The 23,410-nt window shown below is 44.0% G+C and overlaps 1 protein-coding gene across 4 annotated transcripts in view; it reads left to right on the top strand.

The window, feature by feature from the left end:
• Positions 1–23,410, top strand: part of SLC7A1 (solute carrier family 7 member 1) — a 37,717-nt gene that overhangs the window by 5,514 nt on the left and 8,793 nt on the right. For all 4 annotated transcript variants that reach the window (XR_009485359.1, XR_009485358.1, XM_059838813.1 and 1 more), the window contains exons 2-7: positions 10,253–10,636; positions 15,733–15,891; positions 18,106–18,280; positions 20,155–20,279; positions 21,853–22,075; positions 22,838–22,977. Coding sequence is in view for 2 of the 4 variants with exons in the window: in XM_059838813.1 (XP_059694796.1) it covers positions 10,267–10,636; positions 15,733–15,891; positions 18,106–18,280; positions 20,155–20,279; positions 21,853–22,075; positions 22,838–22,977 (1,192 nt within the window). In the remaining 2 variants the exon portion in view is untranslated. The remainder of the gene's footprint in view (positions 1–10,252; positions 10,637–15,732; positions 15,892–18,105; positions 18,281–20,154; positions 20,280–21,852; positions 22,076–22,837; positions 22,978–23,410) is intronic.

Here is a 23,410-nt window from a genome sequence, read left to right as displayed (position 1 = left end):
TTTCTTCATGGAGAGATGTGGGTTGCAAGACCTGGTTTTCTGCCACACAGATGGCAGAATAAACTGTAAGGGTGTCTACAAGGTAATGCTTGTCCTTGTGCAAATCAGGGGGCTGAGTCTGCATGGTATTTTGCAGTGGCCTCATGTCTAGGTTCAGGCCAAGTCTGCCAAGTTTCTGCATTTCTTACCTCCTGGTATCACTGTGACCTGCTGTCACATCTCCTTCAACTTTCACATCCAGCAGCTTTCTGCCCAAGCCGCTCATGGGGCTGGCCAGCATGCAGGATCCTTCTGTGTGACACTGGCAGCAGTGAGATGTGAAATATGTGGGTCATGGTCTGGCTCACAATTTGGTTGGTCAGTGTCATCTTTGCTTTTTGAGGGAAAAAAACCCCTTAAATCCTACAAACTTTAGCAAGTCTTTCTTTGATCCAGAAAAGGAGCAGGAAGTCTTTTGTCATGCTTTTCATAGAAGTTCTGACATAAATATGAAATATGCTGTGTTTGGATGCCTCTTTTCCTCACTCCTTCCCTATCAGCAGCCTTGCAGCCATGATTGTTTGGGTTAGGTGGAGGCAAAACTCTACTTAAACAACAGCTTTCCTGTTCTGGAGCAGGAGAAAGGTGAATGGTGAATGTGTGCCTAAGAAAAGAGTATTTACCCAAAGGAAAAAATCCTCCACACCTACCTCACTGTGAAATTTAATTCCACATTAGTGTTCTAGCACTTTTTTGATGAGATTTATTTAAGTAGAATATATGAAAACTAGGTTGTCATACCTGTGTGTGAAAGCAGGGCTGGTTGGTTACCCCACTGACATACTAATCAAACATGATGCTTGTATGATTTGCCATGCTCTGTACTTAATTTAGACTTAAATGCCTAAAACAGATGCAGTTTTCCAAGGCATTTTGTTCTAAATCCATCAGTTTAGGAGCTGTGAAGTCTTTGCAGTGGTGGCTTGTGGGATAGTATGCAAAACACCTTTGAGACTGAATTTTTTTCCACATAGCCCCATACTTTATCTCCTCTGCTCCACCTCCTTGCATCATCTTCAGCTCCTGTTTTTCTCTGTGTGTGTGTCTAGGCTACACTGATGTAGGCATATCCTGTAGCCCTGGCAGCCGGGTTCTGTGGCTGACCTGCACAACCAAGTCCCATCTCAAAAGGACGGTCCCTGGTGAGGCACATGTCATGGGCTGGCGGGGAAGGGGAGTTGTTTACTGGCCCAGCAAATTGGAACATTTCCATATCCTAGTTACACTGGTAGTGTGGCCACACCATTGGTGCTCAGCATGCCCCTCTGCCTTCAATTGGGCTGCCCAGGCTGCCTCATTTAGGGCTTCCTCGTGTGGGAGCTTCTCATGCTGTTCCAAGGCAGCTGAGGCACTAGTGGCCCATCCAAGCCGTGCACTGTTGTCTCCTTCAGCACTGAGTGACCCTGGTCAGTGGAGTAGGTCTGGTCAATGGGCAGTACTAGTTAGGTCAGATGGTAGGATTCAGTCATTGCTTTCATTCCAGTGTGCATCAGGGCACTGCCTGTTAGGGGAAGGCCTTTCTGAAGAACTTGATAGTAGGAATTACTTGGAAGAGGCACGTGGGGAACTGCAGGCATGCAGCAGCCTCTCTGCTGCAGGAGAGGTTGTGTCTGCTGCACACACCAGCCAAGCTAGGGCTGTGAAGTGCTTGTCTGTGCCTGCAGTGATGAGCACGTGATGCTTGGAAGGAGCTGATCCCTCCCTAACCCTTGAATTATGGCTGGAATGTGGGAATACTGAATCTAAAAGCAAACATTTTAATTCCTTTCACAGTCAGCGTCTCTTTTGTATGGTGTAAATCATAGTTGCAAAAAGCTTTAGTGTTAGGTCTGTAGTCATGCAAATGCCCTCAGAAGGCTGTAATGTATTTTTAAGTTCAGCTGGTGTGTTCAATGAGAAATTAACTTGAGTTTCTTCAAAAAAAAGGGAAGTTTTTCTTAATTATTCCACTGTATTGATTCACCCTCCAACAGCCACACCAGGGTGCAGAGTTGGCAGGTCTCACTTGGAATTCTGCACGGGGCAAGCCCTTGAATGCCTGCAAACCAGTGAAAAAACTCCTAAATTAACAAAAATGTATTCTAATTACTTTGCTAATGACTTAGTTTTGATTGCAGGAACCTAAAGGAGTGATGTAGTGTATTTTGAATTTTCATAGAACCTTAGAATGGTTTGGATTTTAAGGAAGCTTTGAAGTTCCATGCAGTACAGTCTAACCTGCCATGGGGTTATTCAATGCCCCATCCATCCTGACTCTAAATGCTTAATTTGCATACACAGTTACCCAGGGATAGCAAAACCTTTCTCAGAAGCCTGCAATAACCTTGGCATAAGGCAAGGAGCCCCATGACTTGACCACATACAATTTCTGTTCCCCTGCCTCCCTGAATGAGTGTGTCCAGCACAGGCTGAGTACTCCCTTATGTGAGCCATTCCTCTGAAGTTTGTTACAGTGTGTTTTCTCTGAAAAAGCTATTCAAACTCTTCCATCTAATTCACAGAAACAACACTCCTGCTTTCCCAGCAAGGGAAAGGGATCTTTTGCTTCAATTCTGTACCCTTTATGGTAATGGAAGTTTTTAATTGGGACAGTTTTTTAATTGGTTCAGCAATTAAAAAACTGAGCATGCCTGTTTGAGAAGCAGCTGGTCTTCAGACATGCTGATCCACAGGGGGGGCCACAGGTCCATGGTCCAGCCTGTCACTGAGGCAGGATTCTCATGGGTTGCTTGGCAAGGGTGACCAGGGTCTGCAGCTGCCTCATGGTCCTGCCTCCAGCTGGAGCTGCCACTGCTCTCCATGACCTACCTGCTGGCCTCTGCCTGTTCCCTGCTGCTCAGAGACATAGCAAAGTCCAATTGTTTATACCCGCTTTGATCCCTTGTCTGCATCTGAAAGTCCCAACTTGGCCGTGCCCTTCATCCTGGTAAAAATAATGGTGTTTGGGGAAGTCTTCTCCTTCCTTTCTTCTATCAGTCTGATTGGATGTGTCCCATGTCTGTACAGGATACTTTTTGTTCTGCATGAAGGTTGGGGCTCTTAATGTTTTGTTTGTTTCCCCACTATTGTTTTAATAACAAACCAGCTTCTGTTGCTGTCTAACTTACTTCCTTATCCCCTAAGGGACATTTCCCACCTTCTTCCAAGCACTGTGCTCCAAGGACCCCAACTGGTTTCTGCTGAATGACATGGCGAGGGCTTTTGGCTTAGCAAAGTTCTGTCTTCATTTTATCTGATTTTAAGGTGACAGAAGCTCACTTATTTAATATTGTTTCCAGAGCATTATTTTTTTTTCTGTTCAATACCAAGGCTGAGTCCCTGGCAGATTATGGACGATGGGTTGTTTCAAGTGAATCACTGCCAGTCTGTCTCAGGCTTTCATTTGGGAAGTTTAATTATTAGTGGAGGTCCCCTTTGGTGTTATGACAAATTGAGGGACTTAAATCAAGCAATTTTCTTGCAAGATGTAATTTGAAGTCATGCTGAGGAACTGTTTGAGGAGACTGTACTAGAACTGGTGGGAGACTTTTCAATTAGATGTTTTTTCTTCAGAAAATAGTGATTCATGTAATTAGAGAGGTGTGATGCTCTTTAATGGCTAGGCAGGAAGACATTTCCTTAACTTTTTTGTCTCTGAGGAACTGTGGATGGCAAATGTGCAGCTGTCCTCAAAATATCTGGGTGCTGTTTTGAGCTGACAGGATCATTACCAGCTGAAATTTGAGGTATGGGCTGAAAGGGCTGAGGTCACTGCTGGCACCTTTCGCTGGATGGTGCTTCTCAGATGGGTGTCTATCCTGGAAAGTGTCACCTCCCTCTCTTCTGCCCTGGCTGCTGTTTGTGGTGGCCTGCCATTCGGTCAGCTGTAGTCACAGTGTTGAGTTTGTTTCAGTGGTGGTGGCTTTCAGCTTGATTCCCCATGTGGTTATTCTGGTACAGCTATGGATGATAGGCAGCAGGCTGGGGAGAGGAAGATCTGGTTTCTTGATTGAACCCTGCCAAAACAAACATGTTGTCTGGCTGCTCCTGTTTTCCCTGTTTTGAGGCAGGGTGCACTATACCCAGTTAGAGTCTAAAAGGTATTTCTGTAACCTTGGGTGGTGGAGATCTGATATTGTACCCTATCCCAGCCTTCCATTGTGCCCGCAGTTGAAAAGTGATTGGAACATCAAATTCCCCACTGCAAATTAAGCATGATGTGGTGTGTGTTCCCACAGTAGGGGAATTAGTGTTTATCCAACCTTTTCCCAGTTGAATGGCTTACTGTGTGCCACATTTGATGATAATCACAGCTGGAGCTTTGTGCAGAAGAAAGGGCATCACAACTTCTATTTTGGAGATTTTGAAGCTTGAATTCTGAGTGTTTGAAGTGCTCTTCTCATTACTTCCACAGCAGAAACCCCTCTCCTTTTGTCAAAAATAACTGCTCGTTTCAAAATCGATTTTGTGTATCATGACAAATAACCCAGATTGACTTTTCTGCAGGTATTGAGACAAAACACTGAAGTTTGCCTGCTTTGAAATTTTGGGGAAGTCGAGAGTTCCTATCTGAACTTGTGCAAAAGGATGGTCTTTGCCATCCTGGAAGTTGTCCTGGGATGAGAGGATTTTCTGACCTTGGTACAGCCCGTAGCCATGACAGTTTGGAAAGCAGCTGGGTGAGCTGCAGTGCCCTGGTGTTCGCCCATGGTGGTAATTGAGCACTGTCCTCATGTCCAGTGGGACTTGGTGGTCACCTTTCAGTAATTGGTTTTTGGTCAGTGGGTGGTATAGGGATTATAAAGAGCACCTCACTGGACCTTTTCCAGTGGAAGAAATCCTCCAGGTCTGTGAGACACCTGGAGAGGAGTGGGTGATGCTGCTTTGAAAATGTTCCTAATACTCAGGAGATTGAGGAACAGAAAACTGCAGCATGCCCAGCTGTCTGTGACAATGGGTTGGTCCCCCAGTACCACCTCCCTGGTGGTGTTAAAGGATCTGCTCAACAAAGGAGGGTAATATGATACCCTTTAGACAGGCAGTGTACCTTTAAGCAGGTGACAAGAACTGGGTTTTGTGTACACTGCACACCCACTCCTGTGCATGCCTCTATCTTTGTTTAATGTGTTGTTTGTATTTAACTGCCTGGCTCCCTTCCTCTGAGTAGCAAATGCCTAGCTAGTGGCTGATCTTGATTTTTAATGACAAAATTGGCAAAGAATTTAACATTAATGTCCGTACATGTATAAAAGTATATACACTCAGATGTAATCTAGATTAATGTATATTGAGATATATGCATACATTTGCACACATATTAAAAAATAATGATAAGCAATAAGGGAACAATTTAACAGCTCATAGACAATGCCTTCCTTTTCTAGTTAAAATACTTCAGCAAGACAACATCTCTTCACACACAATGAAACAAATGCAAAGAATTGCAGCTGCTTTGGTGGCTTTTGGCTTGGACTCCGTGCCATTGCTGCTATAGTGAGATAACTTCCAGCTTTGCATAATGCTTGGTCATGCCTTTGCTTTCACTGGCCTTTTTGCTGGTGGCTGCATCTGCTACAGATAGCTACAGTCAAAGTCTCTGAGTTGGTCCTCAGCATTTGTCCCAAGTGTGTCTTCCCTAAACTGTCTGCCCTCTCCAGCACAGCTGATGGGGACACATGCAGCTGCTTCAGGGACACAGCCAGATGCAGCTTAGGGTCTGATGCCACGTCCTTTGCTTCTGTTTGTAAAAGTCCAGGGATAGGTGCTCAAATACTTGTTGGGAAGGCTCAGCATCTTCTGTAGTCATCTTGACTCTGCTCTGTTGCTTGTTGCAGAGTAACATAAAACATTGGAGTTTTCCAAGGCAAGACATTTTGGAAGGACGTATCTGACATAATTCTCGCTTTGAACTGGAATGGATCACACCCAGGACTGATGTGCCTTGGTGATTTGGTTTTCTGAATGATGCTTCAGAAAACATTCAGAAGATCTAGTTTGGTCCCTTCCTTTATGATCTTTTGCTTTTAGGAGTCCGCAGTCAAATCTGACATCCCAAAAATACTTGTAATGCTAACAGCATTAGTAGGAATTGAGGTTTTCCACCTCTTCCTCTGTAGGACTTCTGTGTGAATGATGCCGCCTTGGGAATGGAAGCAGCAAAACCAGCCTTTTGGAAAGGGCTCCTGAAGGGGTTTGTTACCTATGTGTTGATCAACTGGTTGGCATCATCACTGCAAGCCTGTTTGGAGACCACGTTTGTGCTAAAAATACAGGGTGAAAACCATGCCGCATTGTCAAATATACCAGCACCAGTGCAAGCTCTTTGTTCTGCAGACTTGTAGCAGTGATTATGCAGCTGTATGAAGAATATTTCTCCTCAGCATTCTTTTGGTCTTCAACAAATGTCACATTGTCCACAGGACATGACTTTGCTGTGAGAGAAGGGTGCTTGTGGCAGTAGCCATTTCCATGTGTTTGAAAATGGATATAAGCATGTGTGGGACAATGTTGAATGAGGATTTCAGCTCACTGGTCTTCCAAGGAGATGTCTAGGGACTTTGTTGGACATGCAGCAAGGTTAGGCTTAGGTTTTCTTTCTTTCCTTAGTAGAAAACTCCTCGTTCTGCGTAATCAGCTTTAGTTTTATGCTCTTCTGCAAATTGGAGAAGAAAATTCTCAGGAGCAGCAGTGCCTTGAAGTAGGTAAGGGGTGGCGTTTCAGAAGTTGAAACAACTTGTAATTGTTGAGGAAGTGATAGTATTGCTTATGTAAAATGGTGCCCTGTCAGCTTATTTTTACACATGGTGTTTTATGTTTAGCAGGACAGATGTTTATTATGGTTTACTTTTTGCTGTTAACCACATGGCAGATTGCTTATTTTCTTATGGGTTTGAGGAATGGGGAAGGAAATCTATCAACCTGATATAATAGGTATGTTAACTATTAGATAAAAGGAGGAAGAATATCTTATTTTATTTGAAAATACAATGGATTCAAGACACAAAAAGTTGGACAGGGAACAAAAGTAATAAACATAAAATGCACTGTAAATAAAACACCAGCAGCAGTTGGGCTATTGAAGTTGGTGGGAGCTTTGCCATTGACTTTGGTGGGACAGGATTCACCCAAGAATGTGGCCCCTGGCCTGGGATCCACCCTGCTAGGCTACCTGGGTGTGTCCTTGCTTCCCACTACTCCCAAAGATCTTGGCTCCAGCCAGAACATGGAGATACCCAAAGTCTTGGGGTGAAACCATTTCTGACCCAGGCTCTGAGTGGCTGGGACTTGCAGCTCAGTGTTTCTCATCAGAGAAACCAGAGCTAAGGCAGGGGTGAGAGCTAGGCATGTGCAGAGCAAAACTCATCTATTTTCATTCAGATTCAAGTTTCCTCAACTTGAAGGTGGTTAGGTACCATCTGGAAATATTTCTGGAATAATTTATATTGTTTTATGTTATTAGGACTGCATTATGCCACAGGAATACTGACTGTGCATTCAAAAAAAAGGCTCATCTTTTCAAGTGAGGCTGGGAGTGGAACCAGCCCAGAACAAAGGGTCACTTCAAAGTCAAGGATGACTGTTTCAGAAGGCGAAATCACAGCTGGATCCAACTTCTAAGGAGGGGAAAAATCACAATCTCTGCCAAAATCACCCTTTGATACACTTGCAAAGATAACAACTGATACACAGAAGGTTTTGGGCAGAGGTGTAATGACTCTGTACTGTATCCTGCTAAACCAAAAGATCGTTCTCCTGAAAAAAATCCCACTTGTCTTCACTGAAGGTCTCTTTGTTAAGTGACAGTGAATATAATTGAAAGTAAAAGGTTGATTTGGTACCTGCTGTTTCAAAAGCAAAGAAAACATGTAAGAGATGCTTAGATGGTGATCAGTGGCCTGTGAGATGAATGACAGTGCTGTGTGTGTGTGCCACAGAACATGGCTGCATTGCAGGCTCCCTGTTTGTTATCTGCAGGCTATAGGAAGTATTCTGTTCACAAGAGAGATGCTCAGACTTTGACATGTTTTTTGTGAAAGAGGCAGTTGATATCTTAATCTGGAGCTCACCTGGAAGAGCACTGTCTGCTGGCATTAAGCCAGTTGCAGAATGTTGGTTTTAATTTCCAGGTTTGTCATAATTAAATAGCCCCTCTTCTAAGCAAATTTTTCATAAAAAGCAGTTCTGCTTTATTCTTGATGGCCATAGTACAGCTGTGCACACCTGTAGATAGGCCCAAGGGAGCTTCCAAACAAAATTGCTTTGAAATATGTTTCTTCTGGGACACTCTCAAGTGATATATAAACTTGAAATAATTCACTAGGTTATTTTTTTAGTGAATAAATTGTCCCCCTGCCCCCTAGGACCTTGCCAAGTTCTCACTCTGATCTTCCATCTCTGCACTAGGGGTCTGTTCTTCACCTGGTAACGTTGCCCCTCCCCAGCCCTGTTTTTGCCAAGGAAGTGATTTCTCATGATGTGTATGTCTGTGACAAGGCAGGGAATTGGGGACCAGTTACCTTCATATTCAGTGCAGAATTAAAACCACTAAGTTATGTTTGTTTTGCAGGATACCAGATTTTGTTAAGGTAGATGGCTGTGGAAGAAGTAAAAGGTCTACCATTGTTGTTAGGTAGCATCCTAGAAAGCAGCAGAATTCATAGGAGACAATGCAGTACCACAATCTTCTTGTCCATTTAACCCAGTTCAAAGTTTGTGACTGTCCTGTCCCTGACTGTCCCTGAGCTTTAGGGAGGCGGGCAGTTGTCCAGCCAAAAGCAATCCTGGCTGACATGGATTTGGGTGAGATTCAGGTGAAAAGGAGATTGAGTGAACAACCTGACATGAATGCATTTAGGTAAAGACTTAGGTCAGTCTTCCTGCTGAAGGGAGAAGATAGTTTTCCCTCTCTGTATGTGTTGGGAACTCCCATCGTTAATGAAACAAGATTTTTGTGAGATTGGCCTAAAACCTGCCTTTCTTTATTTTTCTAAATCCATGTCTGTTGGGAACATGTTTGAGAGCTGTTGGTGGGGTACAATTCCTGACACAGAGGGCCTTGTAAATCCTCAGCCGTGTTCTTGCAGTTGTAATTACTTTCTCATGGTAGGGGAGTTAGTGTAAAGCCAAGAGAAAGGGATTTAAGCCAGGACTTATGACGGGTGTCTTGGAAAAATGAAGAGGATTTTTGGTTTTGTAGTTGATGCTGTGGTAACAAAATTGAAGCATGGATTTAACAGTTGCCTCAGTTAATTAAGTTTCTTAGCATGTATTTTCCCACCTTTTACACTAGGTTTTAGCTGGAGCAGATGAAGTGCCAATCTCACTGAACTGTACTGTAAATTTCATTTAGGAGTATTTTTGCTTGCACGTTATTCTCAGCACAGTATTGATGTCTGTGTGCAGTGTGTACTGCTGGAAAATGTATGTCTCAATCCAGCATTGCATTGAAGTAAAAGAACCTTTTTCCTTTTCCATAATTAATGAGGAAACATTTTTAAAGCCCTGCTGTCAAAGCCAGCTAAGTGGTGCAGTGTGGGTATCAGGGTGGGGCTGTTGGAGCTAGAGAATGCAGTCTGAGATGGAAAATGAGGTTCATCCTTGTAGGCTTTGGGCACACAGCCTGGAGATTTGTAGAGCAAAGCAGAGAAAATCTGATGTCTGCACAACACATTTTACAGAGGAGGTTGTCCTGGAGTAGCTGTTCCCTCAGGCTATCAGGTTGAGAAGTGTTATGTACATCCCTGCAAGGTCCTCAGGTTTAAATTCATCCTAGTAGTACAGGGTTTGTGCACTCCACAAGCTCTCTGCAATGTGAATCAGAGTGTGGTAGATGGGGAAACTGGGACATTCATTTTTAAAGTACGTCTTGCCCAGAACAGGAAAACCTGTCTGAAAGACAAAATTTGCATTTTTAATTCACCCACTTGTGTGTGAACTGAGTGACTGTGGAGCAGGGTGGGAGCTGGACTGGAGTATTGCCTCTCTCCTGGGATTGCACAAGGTTTGCAGCGTGACTGACTGAGAGTTGGAAGCAGAACTTTGGTGTTGTTTATTTTAATTCCCCATGGTAGGTCTAGATAAAATGTCAAAGGAGACATTTCACCCTGTAAAAAGGTGGAAAATGGGAAGTTTCATTTGCTGAAATGTGGCAGGGCTGTAGCACTGTACCTGTGCGGTGATGCTGATGTAGGAGGGTATTCTGGTCTGGATAACGATGGCAGCATCTTTCTTGCAGGCCCAAACAGGAAGATGGAGTGTCAAAAAATTACCAATTTTGGGAACCAGCTTCTTCGTCGGAAAAATGTGGACTGCTCTCGAGAAGACAGTCGCCTCTCACGATGCCTTAACACGTTTGACTTGGTGGCTCTGGGTGTAGGCAGCACTTTGGGTGCAGGTGTCTATGTACTGGCTGGAGCTGTGGCACGGGAAAACGCAGGACCTGCCATCGTTATCTCCTTCTTGATTGCCGCCTTGGCTTCGGTGCTGGCCGGACTCTGCTACGGAGAATTCGGTGCTCGAGTTCCTAAGACGGGATCAGCTTATCTCTACAGCTACGTGACTGTGGGTGAGCTGTGGGCCTTCATCACAGGCTGGAATCTAATCCTCTCCTATGTTATTGGTAAGTGTGGTGGGCGTGCTGCAAGAGCCTAGCTTTAGGCGGCAGCCTGGTCTGTAGGGTCACCCTTGTTTCTGGTCACGCCTGTGTTACTGTTACAAAAGAGATGCTTCACTCTTTTGCTCACCCAGGATTTCAGGACTCATCAGTGGGATGTGTATTTGATGGCTCCTGTGCTGCTGGCCTATTGCTGCTGGGAATTCCTCTGAATCTCCACCTCATCCCTCTGGCATCCCCTGGCTTCTGCACACTTGCTAGGGTGCTAAAGAGTGTCCTCTCTGCTGAGAAAGGAGCTGCTCACGGAAAGATGCTTTTATACAGAGTGTCTGTACTCACAAGGATTAATTCTGGTCCCTTTGGGATCTATTTAAAGTGTCTGGAGATAAGACTTTTGTCTTGTGAATTGCTGCAGAATTAATCTTGAGATGATCTGCAGGTTCAGAGTCTCTGGAAAATACAAACCAAATCCCTCCTAAGCCCTTGACTCCCACTAGGAGAGGCCCTGGCTCAAGCTCAGAGCATGCGCTGTGCAACTCAGCTGATGCATTAAAACTAAGCCACACTTTGCTAATTAAGGATTTGTGTCTTTTCAGGCACATTCTGGGCAGGCTGCTTGTTATCACGCCTCTAAGGCTGCAACAGACTTGCCAGTTGAGACTGAAAGCTTGCTAGTTAAACTGAAAACCAACTGTTTGCTAAATTACTAAAGGGAGTTGGGTTTTTTTTAAATGCATTTTATGGGATTTGTAAGCATTACCTTGGAATTTAGTTTCCATGGTGCTTGGAGGGTAAGATCATATCAAGAACAACATAGTGGCATAGCAGCTGCCTGTCTGAGATCATGCTGGCTTTCCTCTGTGTGTTACCTGAATTATTTTTCTCCTCCTCCTTCTTAAAAAAAAAAAAAAAAAAAGATGAAAAGCCAGAGTCAATTAAACTCCTCTCCTTAAGAAATCTGAGTCCTGTAGCTATTTTGTGAATTACATTCACTGCAAGGAGTAGATAAAAATAATTTTTAAAAAAATAAGTGTTTAATTTCTTCCACACTTCTGCGATGGACTCTACCTAGGCTACACATAGAAAAATTGAACAGACTTTTTGGTAATTTTTCTTCTGTTCCAGAAAGGTAATGATAAATCGTCTCCTTCATGCCCTTCATCTAGTTGGTTTTGGGGCCATTCCTACCATGATACTGGACGACCAAAATGACCAAAATGAGTGACATAGCCGTGGTTGCTGTCCCAAAACCTGATTCTGCAAATGCACAATGAAAACTTTTGCCTACTGAATGTTCTACTCCGAGGATCTGGGCTCAGAGTGGTATTTCCGAGATTTTTTTTTTCCTCTCATAATGGATTTTGAACAACTGTCTCAGTTCTTATTTCAGAGTTGACTGCTCAGTGTATTGTCACAAGGCAGGAAATTCAGTTAAAAATAAGTAGATACTATCCATGAATGTGTTCAAATACAACTTCCTTACTTTTATTTCAGTCCTGTTTCAAGAATGTGTATTTGCAAACTGTCTTTCTCATAATTTGTGAGAAAGGGTGGCTAAGGTGGAAAAATACTGGGGGAGGATATGAGGTGCAGGAAGTCTCTTTATCTTACCCAGCTTTTGTCTCAGAGCTAATTGCCCCTCTTGAGAGCAAAGACAACTCCCAGCAGCTTGTGGGGCATGGAAGAGAAAGATATGTTGGCTGCCACTGTAAGGCCCCAATCAACTCACCCAGTGAGACTTTTGAAAGTGCTTATAATGGTTCCTGTGACTGACATATGGAAGAAATACTGACCAGATAGCCTCAAGTGGTCAAAACAACACAGAAGTTTACTGGCAAACTTTGAAAAATTAGGAGACTTTGGCTAAAGACTCTGTACAACATCTGATCAACATAAAAACACTTCTCACAGCATTAATTTAGTCCAGCCAGTTTAGCAAATTTTTAACCTGTTAGTCACTCAAAATCTTCCAAGAAGAGGGAAGTAGAAGAAGGAGCAAAAGACAGAGAAGACACAGAAAAGCACACATAGCTACAATGCCTGGGTTCCAGCAGTGTTCAGATACAAGCTCCTAGAGGAAGGTAGGGTCAAGATGTGCTGCACTCACACTCAGCCATTAAAACTCCTGGGCCTTTGTGGGCCTTCCCCCCCGGTGGGACTTCTGGTCATTTGGCCACTCAGGAGCTGGGTTAGGCAGAGTGGAGCCCTGCCCCTGGTGTGCCAATGCAGTGCTGGAATACAGGCTGGGGGGTGTGGGGACAGGGCACTGCCTCACCAGGGCAAAGTGTGACCTGCTCACTCACACACACAGGCATCCTTAAATGTCTTGAGACATCAGTCCTTCCAGTCTCTGACAGGCACATGCTGAAAGGGGCAGAAAGCTCTTTTTTTCTGAATCTTGCTGAGAAAATGCCAAGCAGTGCATCAAAAATGTGCATCTCTAAAGGTCTCGGCCATCTTGGTGTTTTCATGCTGGGCTTCTCAGACATTGGCTCAGGAAGTATTGTGAGGGTGGTAAAAGAAATCCTGGCATCCCAAGGATGAGTGGCCAGTAACTTTTAATTAATTGAAGTGATTTTACTTGGGGGAAGGCTTGTGTAGAGTCTTGAAGGTGGGTGATTGTCACTCACTTGTGTTATGAAAAATCCTTTCCTTAGGATTTTTGTCCTCCTGAGACGCTGAGAGGCCTTAGAAACAAAATGTAAACAATTCTTATCTGCTGCTGTGGAATGCAGCAGGTGGATCTGTGATTGGTCTCATGTGATTGCTTCTAATTAATGGCCAATCACCGTCCAGCTGTCCAGATGTCTCAGTCAGAGACAAACCTTTGCTATTCATTCCTTTTCTCTTCTTAGCTAGCCTTCTGATGAAATCCTTTCTTCTATTCTTTTAGTATAGTTTTAATATAATATATATAATAAAATAATGTATCACACCTTCCGAAACATGGAGTCAAGATTCTCGTCTCTTTCCTCATCCTGAGACCCCTGCGAACACCATCACAGGTGATGAGAAATAAATGGGCGTGCAACTTATCAGTTATGGTCTAGAGAGAAGGAGAAAGGTGTTCAGGACAAGGATCTGATGTGAACTTTCTGGGATGATGTGGGTTTGGGGAACTGTGCCAGATTGTGGGATGTGTTTCAGGAACTAGAAACTGGTGGGAGCTGTTAGTATGATGAGTAACAGCATCTCTGTTCAGTAGGTGCTGCTGGGGTTTCCTGACACTTGGTTACCTCCTTGCCTGTGCCTGTTCCTGCAGCGAGCACAGCACCTGAACTTGCAGTTCTCCTGGGAGCTGTGTGCTGTAGGCAGGAGCCAAATCTGCTCTGGTGAGGCCATGCTGATCCAGAACTGGTAAATCCTCCTAGGTACAAGCTGAATGTCTTTGAACTGTGCTCTCTAATAACAGCAAGATAATATCCAGGTGTCTGTGTTGAAAGAATGTCAGATTCCCCCTGCTCCTTCAAGCCTATTGGTTACAGAGAGTTCCGGATAAATGGCTGATAGTTATGTGGAACTGGCACAGAAGCAGCTGGCATCTAATATAACACATGCAGGAGCTGGGTGTTCCCATCCTAGAATGTAAAATATTAGAGCTAGGACAAAAAATAGCTCTAAAATAGTATTTTTCCTCAAATTGTGCCAAAGCTAACCTGAAAAATTGTAATGTGGTGTACAATAACTTTTGCAATTTCTCAAGATTAAATTGATGGCAGTGATGTCCAAACTCTTTAAAGGTGTTCACACTGTGCGCTTTTCTGTCTTGGTGAGCAGAAGAGTCTCCCAACAGGTCTGTTTTGCAGCTTAATTTTTATGCTGTTGCAAAGCTGAATTGGGCAGGTGAGTGTTCCCAGCTGTGCTGCAGGTGCTGCCCACCGCTGCTGCAGAGGATTTGGCTGTGGGTGAGCACAGACATTGTTTGACAGGATTGCAGGTGCCGGAGTTGGGACCTGAACACCCACTCACAGGTGAGTGTGGCAGGACAGACTGTTCTGGGTGGAAAGGGGCCCCTGATGGCAGCCTCTGAGGAGCTGCTCTGCAAGCCAAAACCAAGCCAAGCTCTTTTTTTAACTAGGTAATTATGTACAGTAGTAATTATGATATGCAATTAGGTGCTGTTTTATACAGTGTATGTACTGTATGAGACATTGGGAGTCTAACAGTAGCCACATTAACACAGGAGAGGGAGAAGTTGGCTTTTACCCAAGCCAACTTATTTCACAAAATGCTGTCACTGTCTGGTGGTAGCTCTTTGTTGTTACTATTTCAGTTCTCTAAAATTACTTTTATGGCCCAGACACTGTCCCCAGCTTGATTGTCCTGAGACCCCAGGTTCAGTCCTCATCTCAGTAAGCTGCACATAGTTGGATGCACTCACACAGAAACAAAAAGTGGCCCCAGAGGGTGAAGCCTGAGCACTTGCTGCAGGCAGGAGCCCTCCACTTGCTGTGGTCATCCCCAGCACTCTGCAATAGGCTGACTTATGCTCAGATAACATGTAATTTGTATCTGAGTCTTTTTCCTGCTTGGATGCTCTAGTACTGGAGGTCAGAGCAGACCTGGGTGTTGCCAGAGCTCCGAGCTGGCCCCTGGTGTGTGGTCCAGGCTCTGGTGCTCCGGCATTGCACTGCTGGAGGGCAGCTGGATTCTGTAAGAGCCCTCTGCCTGGGCTGCAACCACTTTTACTGGGACTGCCAGGGACTTCTACCAGCATTACCTTTGGACCTCTCTGGTAACAGAAATTACCAGGTCTGGGGGAAGGACAGGCCCTTGGCAGTGTAAGGAAAAGGTCAGTTCAGGGCAGCATTTAAGGCGAAGTTGAGGTTTGCAAAGAAGCCAGACTAAAAAGATTTTTCTCATCTTGTCAGCTCAGCATGAGTCTGAGGCCACCACCTGTGTGTGTTACTGTCAGAGCAGATGCCAAGCATGAATGCAGGCTTTGGGCTGGGTGTGGATATGAAAGCCTGCTGCCAGCACCTGGGAGCACATGCAAGGTTGCTTTGAGGCCCTCTGTATTGAACAACCTTACAAGGCTACCCCTGGTTTGCAACATGTGCCAGCCACAAAGGGTGATCTTTGTCCTTTCTATCCTCTGGCAGGAACCTCGAGTGTGGCCAGAGCCTGGAGCGCGACGTTTGATGAAATCATCGGGCAGCACATTGAAAAGTTTTGTAAAAAATACATGACGATGGATGCTCCTGGAGTGCTAGCAAAATACCCAGACATCTTTGCTGTGGTGATAATCATCATCCTAACAGGTGAGGCACTGGAGGGGTTCGTGGGTCTTGAACCTCCTTCTTCTGTAATCTCATTGTTTGCTTTTGGAATGAGCAGGAAGTCCTGATTTATTCTGAACAACATATTAAAGACTTTCTTTGCTATAAGTGTTGGATTGACCTATATAGCTGCTGAGGAGTTAGCACAGGGCATAGTCTGCTTACAAGATTTTGAATTAGAGGGGAGCATTCTTGATATTTTTTTGAGCCACTTTTAAAGCTTTCAACCCAATTTTTTATGAGGAGGAAAAGAAAAGATGACTTGTTATCCTCAATCAGGTATAGGACTTTAATCCTTCCCTCCACAAATCCTATTGCACAAGAATTTCATGCAGTTAGTGTATCAGCCTAATTCCCCCTTTGATAATCTGCCAATTTTTTATGCCTTGAGCCAGAAAAGTGAGGGAAAAAAAGAAAGAGGACTTGGTTACAGTTTCATGTACTACTGTTTTAGTTTTGGGTTTTTTTAAATATGTAGGGGCTTCAATTTGCAGAAGTGAATCCAAGATTCCAGAGAAATAAATGTGTCACAGCCAGTCCACACCTCTTCTTTTTTTTTTTTCCTAAATATGTTCCAAGCCTTTGTTCATAAATTGGAAAAGTTTTGACAGCTTGCAAGATCAAAATTCTTCTCAAGGTTTACCTCTACTCCAACTAGGTCTTGCAAAGCATTACCAAGTTTAGGCAAATTTTAAAAATTAGGCTTCTGTGCTGCTCTGTGGTTTCCAGCAGGCAGAAGCTATAGTGTCCCACTAGCAAGGTTATCCTGACATTTTCCACTCTCATTGGAATGGCCTTCTCAGTGTGAGCTGTGCTCATAGGAACAGGCCTCATAAGCAAGGGATGCTTTGGCATTTGGATTTGCATTTGGATCTAGGACTGCATCAGGGGCTGCTGAAGCCAATAGCAGCCCTGTGTTTTCAGAATTACATCTGAATGGGAGATATTTTCCCCTTTCTTCATTTGTATGTAATATGAATTGCTCTCATTTCAAATCAGAATCTGATCTTTCACTTCAAATACAATTTACAAAATTTAGAACTCCTTACTTTAGCACCGCTGAGGTGTAAAATTACGAAGGTTACTTTATAATAAGGTGGCTTTATGCTCCTGCATGAAGCAAATTCCATGGATTTTAATAAAAAAGGCAAACTATTCTTTTCTACAAAAAAGCTGCTGAAAGGGCAGCTTTAGTCTCAAATACCATCACCACAAGTTTATTTCTCCTTGCACTGTCTTGAGCTTCAGATTTCTAAAAAGGACCTTACAAGTTTTTGTGGGCTGGTATGCAGTCCTATCAAACACTCTTCTGATATGGCTCTCTCAGCTTATTTCTTACTTTAAAAGAAGGAAAGCTGAGTACACAAGATGCTCCTCTCTCACTGAAGTCCCTTGGAGTATCAGTAAAAGAACACTGTGTTGTGCTTCTCCCTTGAGCCCGTGTGAAGTTTTTTTACTTCTCCTTCAGCCTTAGATTTGAGTTAAAAGTTTCAGTTCTTAAAAATCAGACACCTGAAGAGGAAGTTAAGAGAGCTTGTCGACCTGAGAAGCCAAGCTATGCCTCAGTGAGATTTTGTTTCCCAAGGCCTGTAGCCATGCTCTTCTTCAGACAGATGATCTTAAGACCAAGCTGAAATCCTTCTCTCCCTGAGCTCGCTGTCAAAGCTCTTGCTGATTAAGTAGGAGCAGGATTCCTAAGATGCCACCTTCTTCTTTGTCTTCAGCTCTAGAAGTAGCTATTAGAAGTAGAATCCTCCTGCATTTGGTCCCTGCTCATATTTCCCCCAATTTCTAAGGAAAGTTGAGTGTTGTTCATAACTTCTGCATTTGGCCAAAACCTCTTAAGACAATATTCCTTCATTGAAAACCACCTGTTGTGCTTTCTCTGGGTCTCTGTGTGGAGTTTAAGATGTGGGAGTAGTTTAAGTGTATTAACAAAGCACTTTACCAGAGAAACATGGGTCCACATGGGCATGCTGGGTGGGAAGGTGTGTCACATTCTGCAGTACTTCAGTCTGAGCTGAAGTACTCATCCTACTTCTGGGTGAGTGAATCCTGAGCTGTTTGGCTTTGTGAAGAAACAAGGTGTGATAATTTGGGCAGAGCACAGCATGAACACAGTTGAGCTATGTCTGTGAGTCCTCAGCGCCTGCTGCTGATGGTGAAATACCTGACCTATGCCATTTTTCTCCCCAGGGCTTTTAGCTTTTGGTGTGAAAGAATCTGCCCTGGTGAACAAAGTGTTCACCTGCATCAACGTCCTTGTCCTTGGATTTGTCGTCATCTCCGGCTTTGTGAAAGGATCTGTTAAAAACTGGAACCTGACTGAACAGGACATTTACAACATCAACCATAGCATTTTCAAAGACAAGTAGGTTGGATGTTTTCTTTTCATCTCAGAAGCTGGTGCATTTTCAAAAGCAAGTTTAAAAGGGGGGTTGTGGACTGAGTTAGAAAACCAGTGAATGGGATGGCTGCCTCCTTTGCCGCATACCTTGGAGGCAAAGCTGTCTTTGGCGTGTGTTTGCTGAAAGCAAGCTGTGCTTCTGGTCTGAAAGTGCTTGGAGTAGGCTGTGTCATCGTGGGCCCTGCTGCAGGACTGACCATTTCTAGACTTATAATCTATATAGCACCCCAAGCTGAGAGAAAAGAGCTCTTTAGACAGCATTCTACTCAAGTCTACCCCAGGCTGGCTCTTTTGCCTGTATGAAGCCACGTCCAAGTATAGCTGTGTACTTTCTTCGAATACTTGGGCACTATCCTTGGGGCATTGTTACACCTTATAGACACCTTGTCCCAAATACCTCAATAAAATGAAGGCAGGTTGCAGATTATTTCAATGCATTGCTGCAAGCATATCATAAATCTGTTTTTAATGAATTTTGCTGCTTCGCCAAAATTCTGTCATCCTACACAAGATCAAAATTAAGGAGCTTACAAGGCTTTACCTGTAAGACGAAGCTATTAATTTTTGCTTGAGACTACCACCCAGAATAAGGGTCTTTAAATATCTCCACATTTATCAGCTCACTCCTGGCTTGCTACCTAAACCTTTATGGTGGCCTGCAAGGAAGCACAGTTGGGCAAAATCTGGTGAGATTCATAAATGTTGTGTGGGTCAAATTTATCTTGTGGAAAAACCGCTTCTTGAGCCTCTTTTCAAAATTCAACCTGCTGCAAACAAATTGCTTCTATAGGACAGGTCCCTTCTCCTTCCCTCCTGCTATTCCCATGCAAGGAGCAATTACTGCAAGAGTTTCAAAGTATGAGTGCAGCTCTTTGACCTGTATGACTTACTATTTTTGTAAAAACTGTCTGGGGTTTGTTTTATCATTATTTCCAGAGTGATCCACATTTGGGTTGTGCTATTTCTGTTGGCCAGATTTCATCTAAGTCTCAGCAGAGCTTCTATGAGAGAGTTCAGATACTTTTATGTAAGAAGACTTGCAGATTTGGGATTTAGTTTAGTTTAACTGCCTTAATTCATCTTTACAAAGATTTTTCAATGAAAAAGTGACCTAAGTCACTTGAACTGAAGGGTATGCTTGTTATGTCACTCAGCACAAGGCACATGGATATGGGGTTGCAATCCAGGGTGCACTGGGATCAGCTTATGTTTGTTGACTTAAATGGACTTTGGTTAAGGTTCAGCAAAGCAGTTGGTGTATCAGGGATCCAAGCTCCACTTCTCTCTCATGGTTATAGGCATGGTTTGGGTATGAGCTTGGCACATGGAATTTGAAAGATGAGAATTGAAGATGGGGTGGATTTTAAACAATCATGGCACCCTGCATTCCTTTCTTATGTTTACTCACCTACCCTTTATCTGAGTCCTTCTAAAGTAAAAAGTGGATGGTTCACATGTTTCTCAGTCTTCAGCTTTTCCAAAAACTTCTGTTCAAATGAATATATGTATCTACACACATGCAGTAATGGTAGGAGATTATTTTTAATATTCATGCAATTTTCTCCTTGTCTTAGCCAGGACATTTTTATCCACCCCACAGAACAGGTGGTGGGAACAAACCATGAACCATTTTTATTCCATGCCTTCTGCAGGCTGTTGCAGGCCAGTCCAAAGCTCAGCAGTGGGTAGGGCTTAGCATTTTGCCTGGTATGCTTGCATCTGAAAGGGAGAGCCTGCTTCTTCAAACTTTGGCTTCGGATTTTGTTATGAGCTCTGTGAATAGCTTTGTGACTCCCAGCTAGGCAGGATCACTTCTAACCCAGTGCCATGCCTTTCAGTCAAACACAGGAAGAAAAGCTCTACGGTATTGGAGGGTTTATGCCCTATGGATGGAAAGGAGTCCTCTCAGGGGCAGCCACGTGTTTTTATGCTTTTGTGGGATTTGACTGTATTGCTACTACAGGTAAGAGGGAAGATGTCTTCATTCTGGTTATGAACCTGTCTGCTGGTAGATTGACTTTCAGTAACGTTGCAGAGCACAGATAATAGGGAATTCAGGACACCACATTTGTCGTCCCTCTGAACCTCAGCTCAAAACAGGCTTTTGGCTCAGCTGCTCCTAATAGTGAAAGTGCTAAATTTGTTCAATCCCTGAGTGCCTTAATGCTGACTTCTAGCTGCTGTGGCACACAGATAAACTGTATAACCACAAGTTCCTCCCTTCTTTGCCTGCAGGGCCCAAGCTTGTGGATGGTCAGTGATGACACAACCAGGTCAGACTCCACAGAAAACATGTCCAGGTTTACCAGCTAGGCAAACAGGGAAGGCCCAGGTTCACATGTCTGGTATGAGTCTGAGCCTCTAGCTCTAGATGATACTTTAATCAACAGGTTATTCTGGAACAGTGTTCTTCAGTGCCTTCAGCTGAAGAAGCTCTGATGGCTTGGAGTATATTAAAGATCCAGAGAAAGAGGAAGTCTCTGGGGAGTAAGCTGCACCCTAGAGCTGTGCATCAGAATCAGGAGATTTTACCTGTAAAAGTTAAGAGGTCTCATTTTGAGAGAAAAGCCATCAGCATGGTCATATTTCTTGTGGTTAAGATGAATCTTAGTTCCCTGAAGAAAGGATTATCCTTAATTTCACATTTGGCAAGAATGGTTGGAGCAGAGGGAGAAAGAAATCATCACAGACAGATAAAGCATTACTGTGTCTTCTTCCAAGAAAGGAGTTGGAGAAGTGTTGGCTCCATTACTCCAGCCAGCGCTGGAGCCTCTCCTTGTGGGAGAAACATTAATCTGCTTTTGATTTGTAGGTGTATGGATCTGTGTTTATCAGTTCATCCTGCTGAAATGATGTACCTCAGGAGCTCTTGCTTTCAGAGCAGTTTTGTAGGACTAGGAAAGCGCAAATCTGTTCTGTAATTGATCAGTGCCTGAATCTTGAGGAATTTTGGTTTTTTACACACATTTTTTCCTACTTGGTTGTTGAAAAATTTCCATAAAACTAGAGGAGGTCCTTCTGTTATGAGGCTTTTTAAAAGAGCCATATGACTTTCAGGCACTCTGCTCTTCTCCAGAAATGGGCACATATGGTGCCATGATCCTGGTGTATTAGTTCTGGTGGAGGTGTTACTAAAGTGGACACCCAGAGAGTTTCCCTACAACTACACAATAATTTCTTGTTCCATCATCTGTGATTATTGAACTCTTCTTGGGTCTGCATCATCAGTAGGATAGAAGGAATAGGATAGGAGGATGATCTGCTTTGGAGAAAGGACTGTTTTTAATCCAGATTGTTTCTGTGCCTGAGTTTACAAGGCTTCCACGAGTGTGTGTCAGAAGTGACAGGAGCAGCAGAAATGGGAGCAAACAGGCTGTTATATCCCAAGTGGATGGAGCAGGCCATCAACAGCATTATGGTCAAAGAGCACCTCTGTACCCATGAAACCTTTGAAAGCTCCAGCCAGCATGCATGCCCTAGGTTGGGATAAAGGTCTTGCTTGTCATTTAGTTGATATTTAAATTTCTTTCTTCTAGGTGAGGAGGTAAAAAACCCTCAGAAGGCCATTCCTATTGGCATTGTGGCATCTCTTCTCATCTGCTTTGTGGCTTATTTTGGTGTGTCGGCTGCCCTGACGCTCATGATGCCTTACTACCAGCTGGATACCAATAGCCCTTTACCCAATGCCTTTAAATACGTGGGTTGGGATGGAGCCAATTATGCAGTGGCTGTCGGTTCCTTGTGTGCACTTTCTACAAGGTAAGACACTGCTTTTCATTTTTGCATCTCTCAAGGTACATCTCTCATGTACCTCCATCTCCTTTAAGAAATAGAGCGGAGACCAGGGATGAAATTCAGGGCTACTGACCTCAAAAGGACCCTGTGGAAGTTACCAGAGAAGCAGATGACCAGTATCACTTCAGAATCTTAGCAGAAGACCCAGCCAGTGCATCTCAGGAATATAAATCTGGATTGAGTGACTGAGTCATGGAAGCAGCTATGCAATGCAAGCACGGTTTGGGTGCAAGACATCCTGTCCTACTGGGTGGAGAGCAGACTTGTGTCAGGTGGTGCAGGGTGCATCTTCAGGAGCACATGCGGCTTACCATATCCAGGGCCATCTGTCTGAAGGTTACCTGCAGGACAGCCATCTGGATGGGAGGCAGGGCAGGCTGGAGGCAGAACTTGTTACCTCTTGAACTTGGAAGGCCTATTTCAGGTCAACTTAGACGTACTCAATTAGGTGAGCAACTCACAGAGGCTCATGGAAGTTACCGCTATTTTACTGCCTGAAAGTCAGGCTGGTTTTATGCCCCATGGCTAAGTTTAGCTCTCCAAAATCATAGAGTTGCACCTCAGTTACTAGCTATGGGTATTCAGAGGGAGCCCTTGAAGGAGAAGCTGAAGTGAAGGAAAGCCACCTGTTCTATAGTTACACTGCCATAAACTTGCTTTCACTTGTGTGCCTGTGCTCAGCAGGAGGTGATATAAGTAGATTATTTCTCCTTCCTGTGTCTGTAGTCTCCTTGGCTCCATGTTTCCGATGCCTCGAATAATTTACGCTATGGCAGAAGATGGACTTCTCTTTAAATTTTTGGCTAAAGTCAACGAGAAGAGAAAAACTCCCTTAATTGCAACAGTGACCTCAGGAGCTACTGCAGGTAGGATCCAAAGACTTGCACAAATGTGTGGAAAGGAGACATAAGCTCATCTTCAGGGCAGATAGTCCGCCTGACTCTAGCCCACTTACTAATTGGATATATTGCAGAATACAGCATCCCAGAGGGTGTCCTGGATTTCCAGGGCATGCCCTGGAGAGTCTGGGTGAGCATGAGTAGCTCGCTGTGTGCTTGTCCCTCTTTCTCAGAGCTCATTGCTTTACAGTCCTGTCTCCTGCCAGGAACTACCTTTATCTGCTCAGCCAGCCTTGAAAGTAATTAACGCCCTGCAAGGCAGCAGCCAGTGGTGCCCCAGCATCCTTGTGGCTGTTGGCCTGGCTTGGCTGAAGACACTGCACTGCCTGTGAGTAGCAGCTCTGCAGAAGATGCCAGAGCAGCCGGAGACAAGCAGATGGCCCCTGTGGCACTGGCATTT

The sequence above is a fragment of the Haemorhous mexicanus genome, chromosome 2 (assembly GCF_027477595.1).
Source record: "Haemorhous mexicanus isolate bHaeMex1 chromosome 2, bHaeMex1.pri, whole genome shotgun sequence".
Classification (NCBI taxonomy): Eukaryota; Metazoa; Chordata; class Aves; order Passeriformes; family Fringillidae; genus Haemorhous; species Haemorhous mexicanus.
The sequence above is the reverse complement of the archived record's forward strand: the minus strand, read 5'-3'. Positions and strand labels throughout refer to the sequence as shown.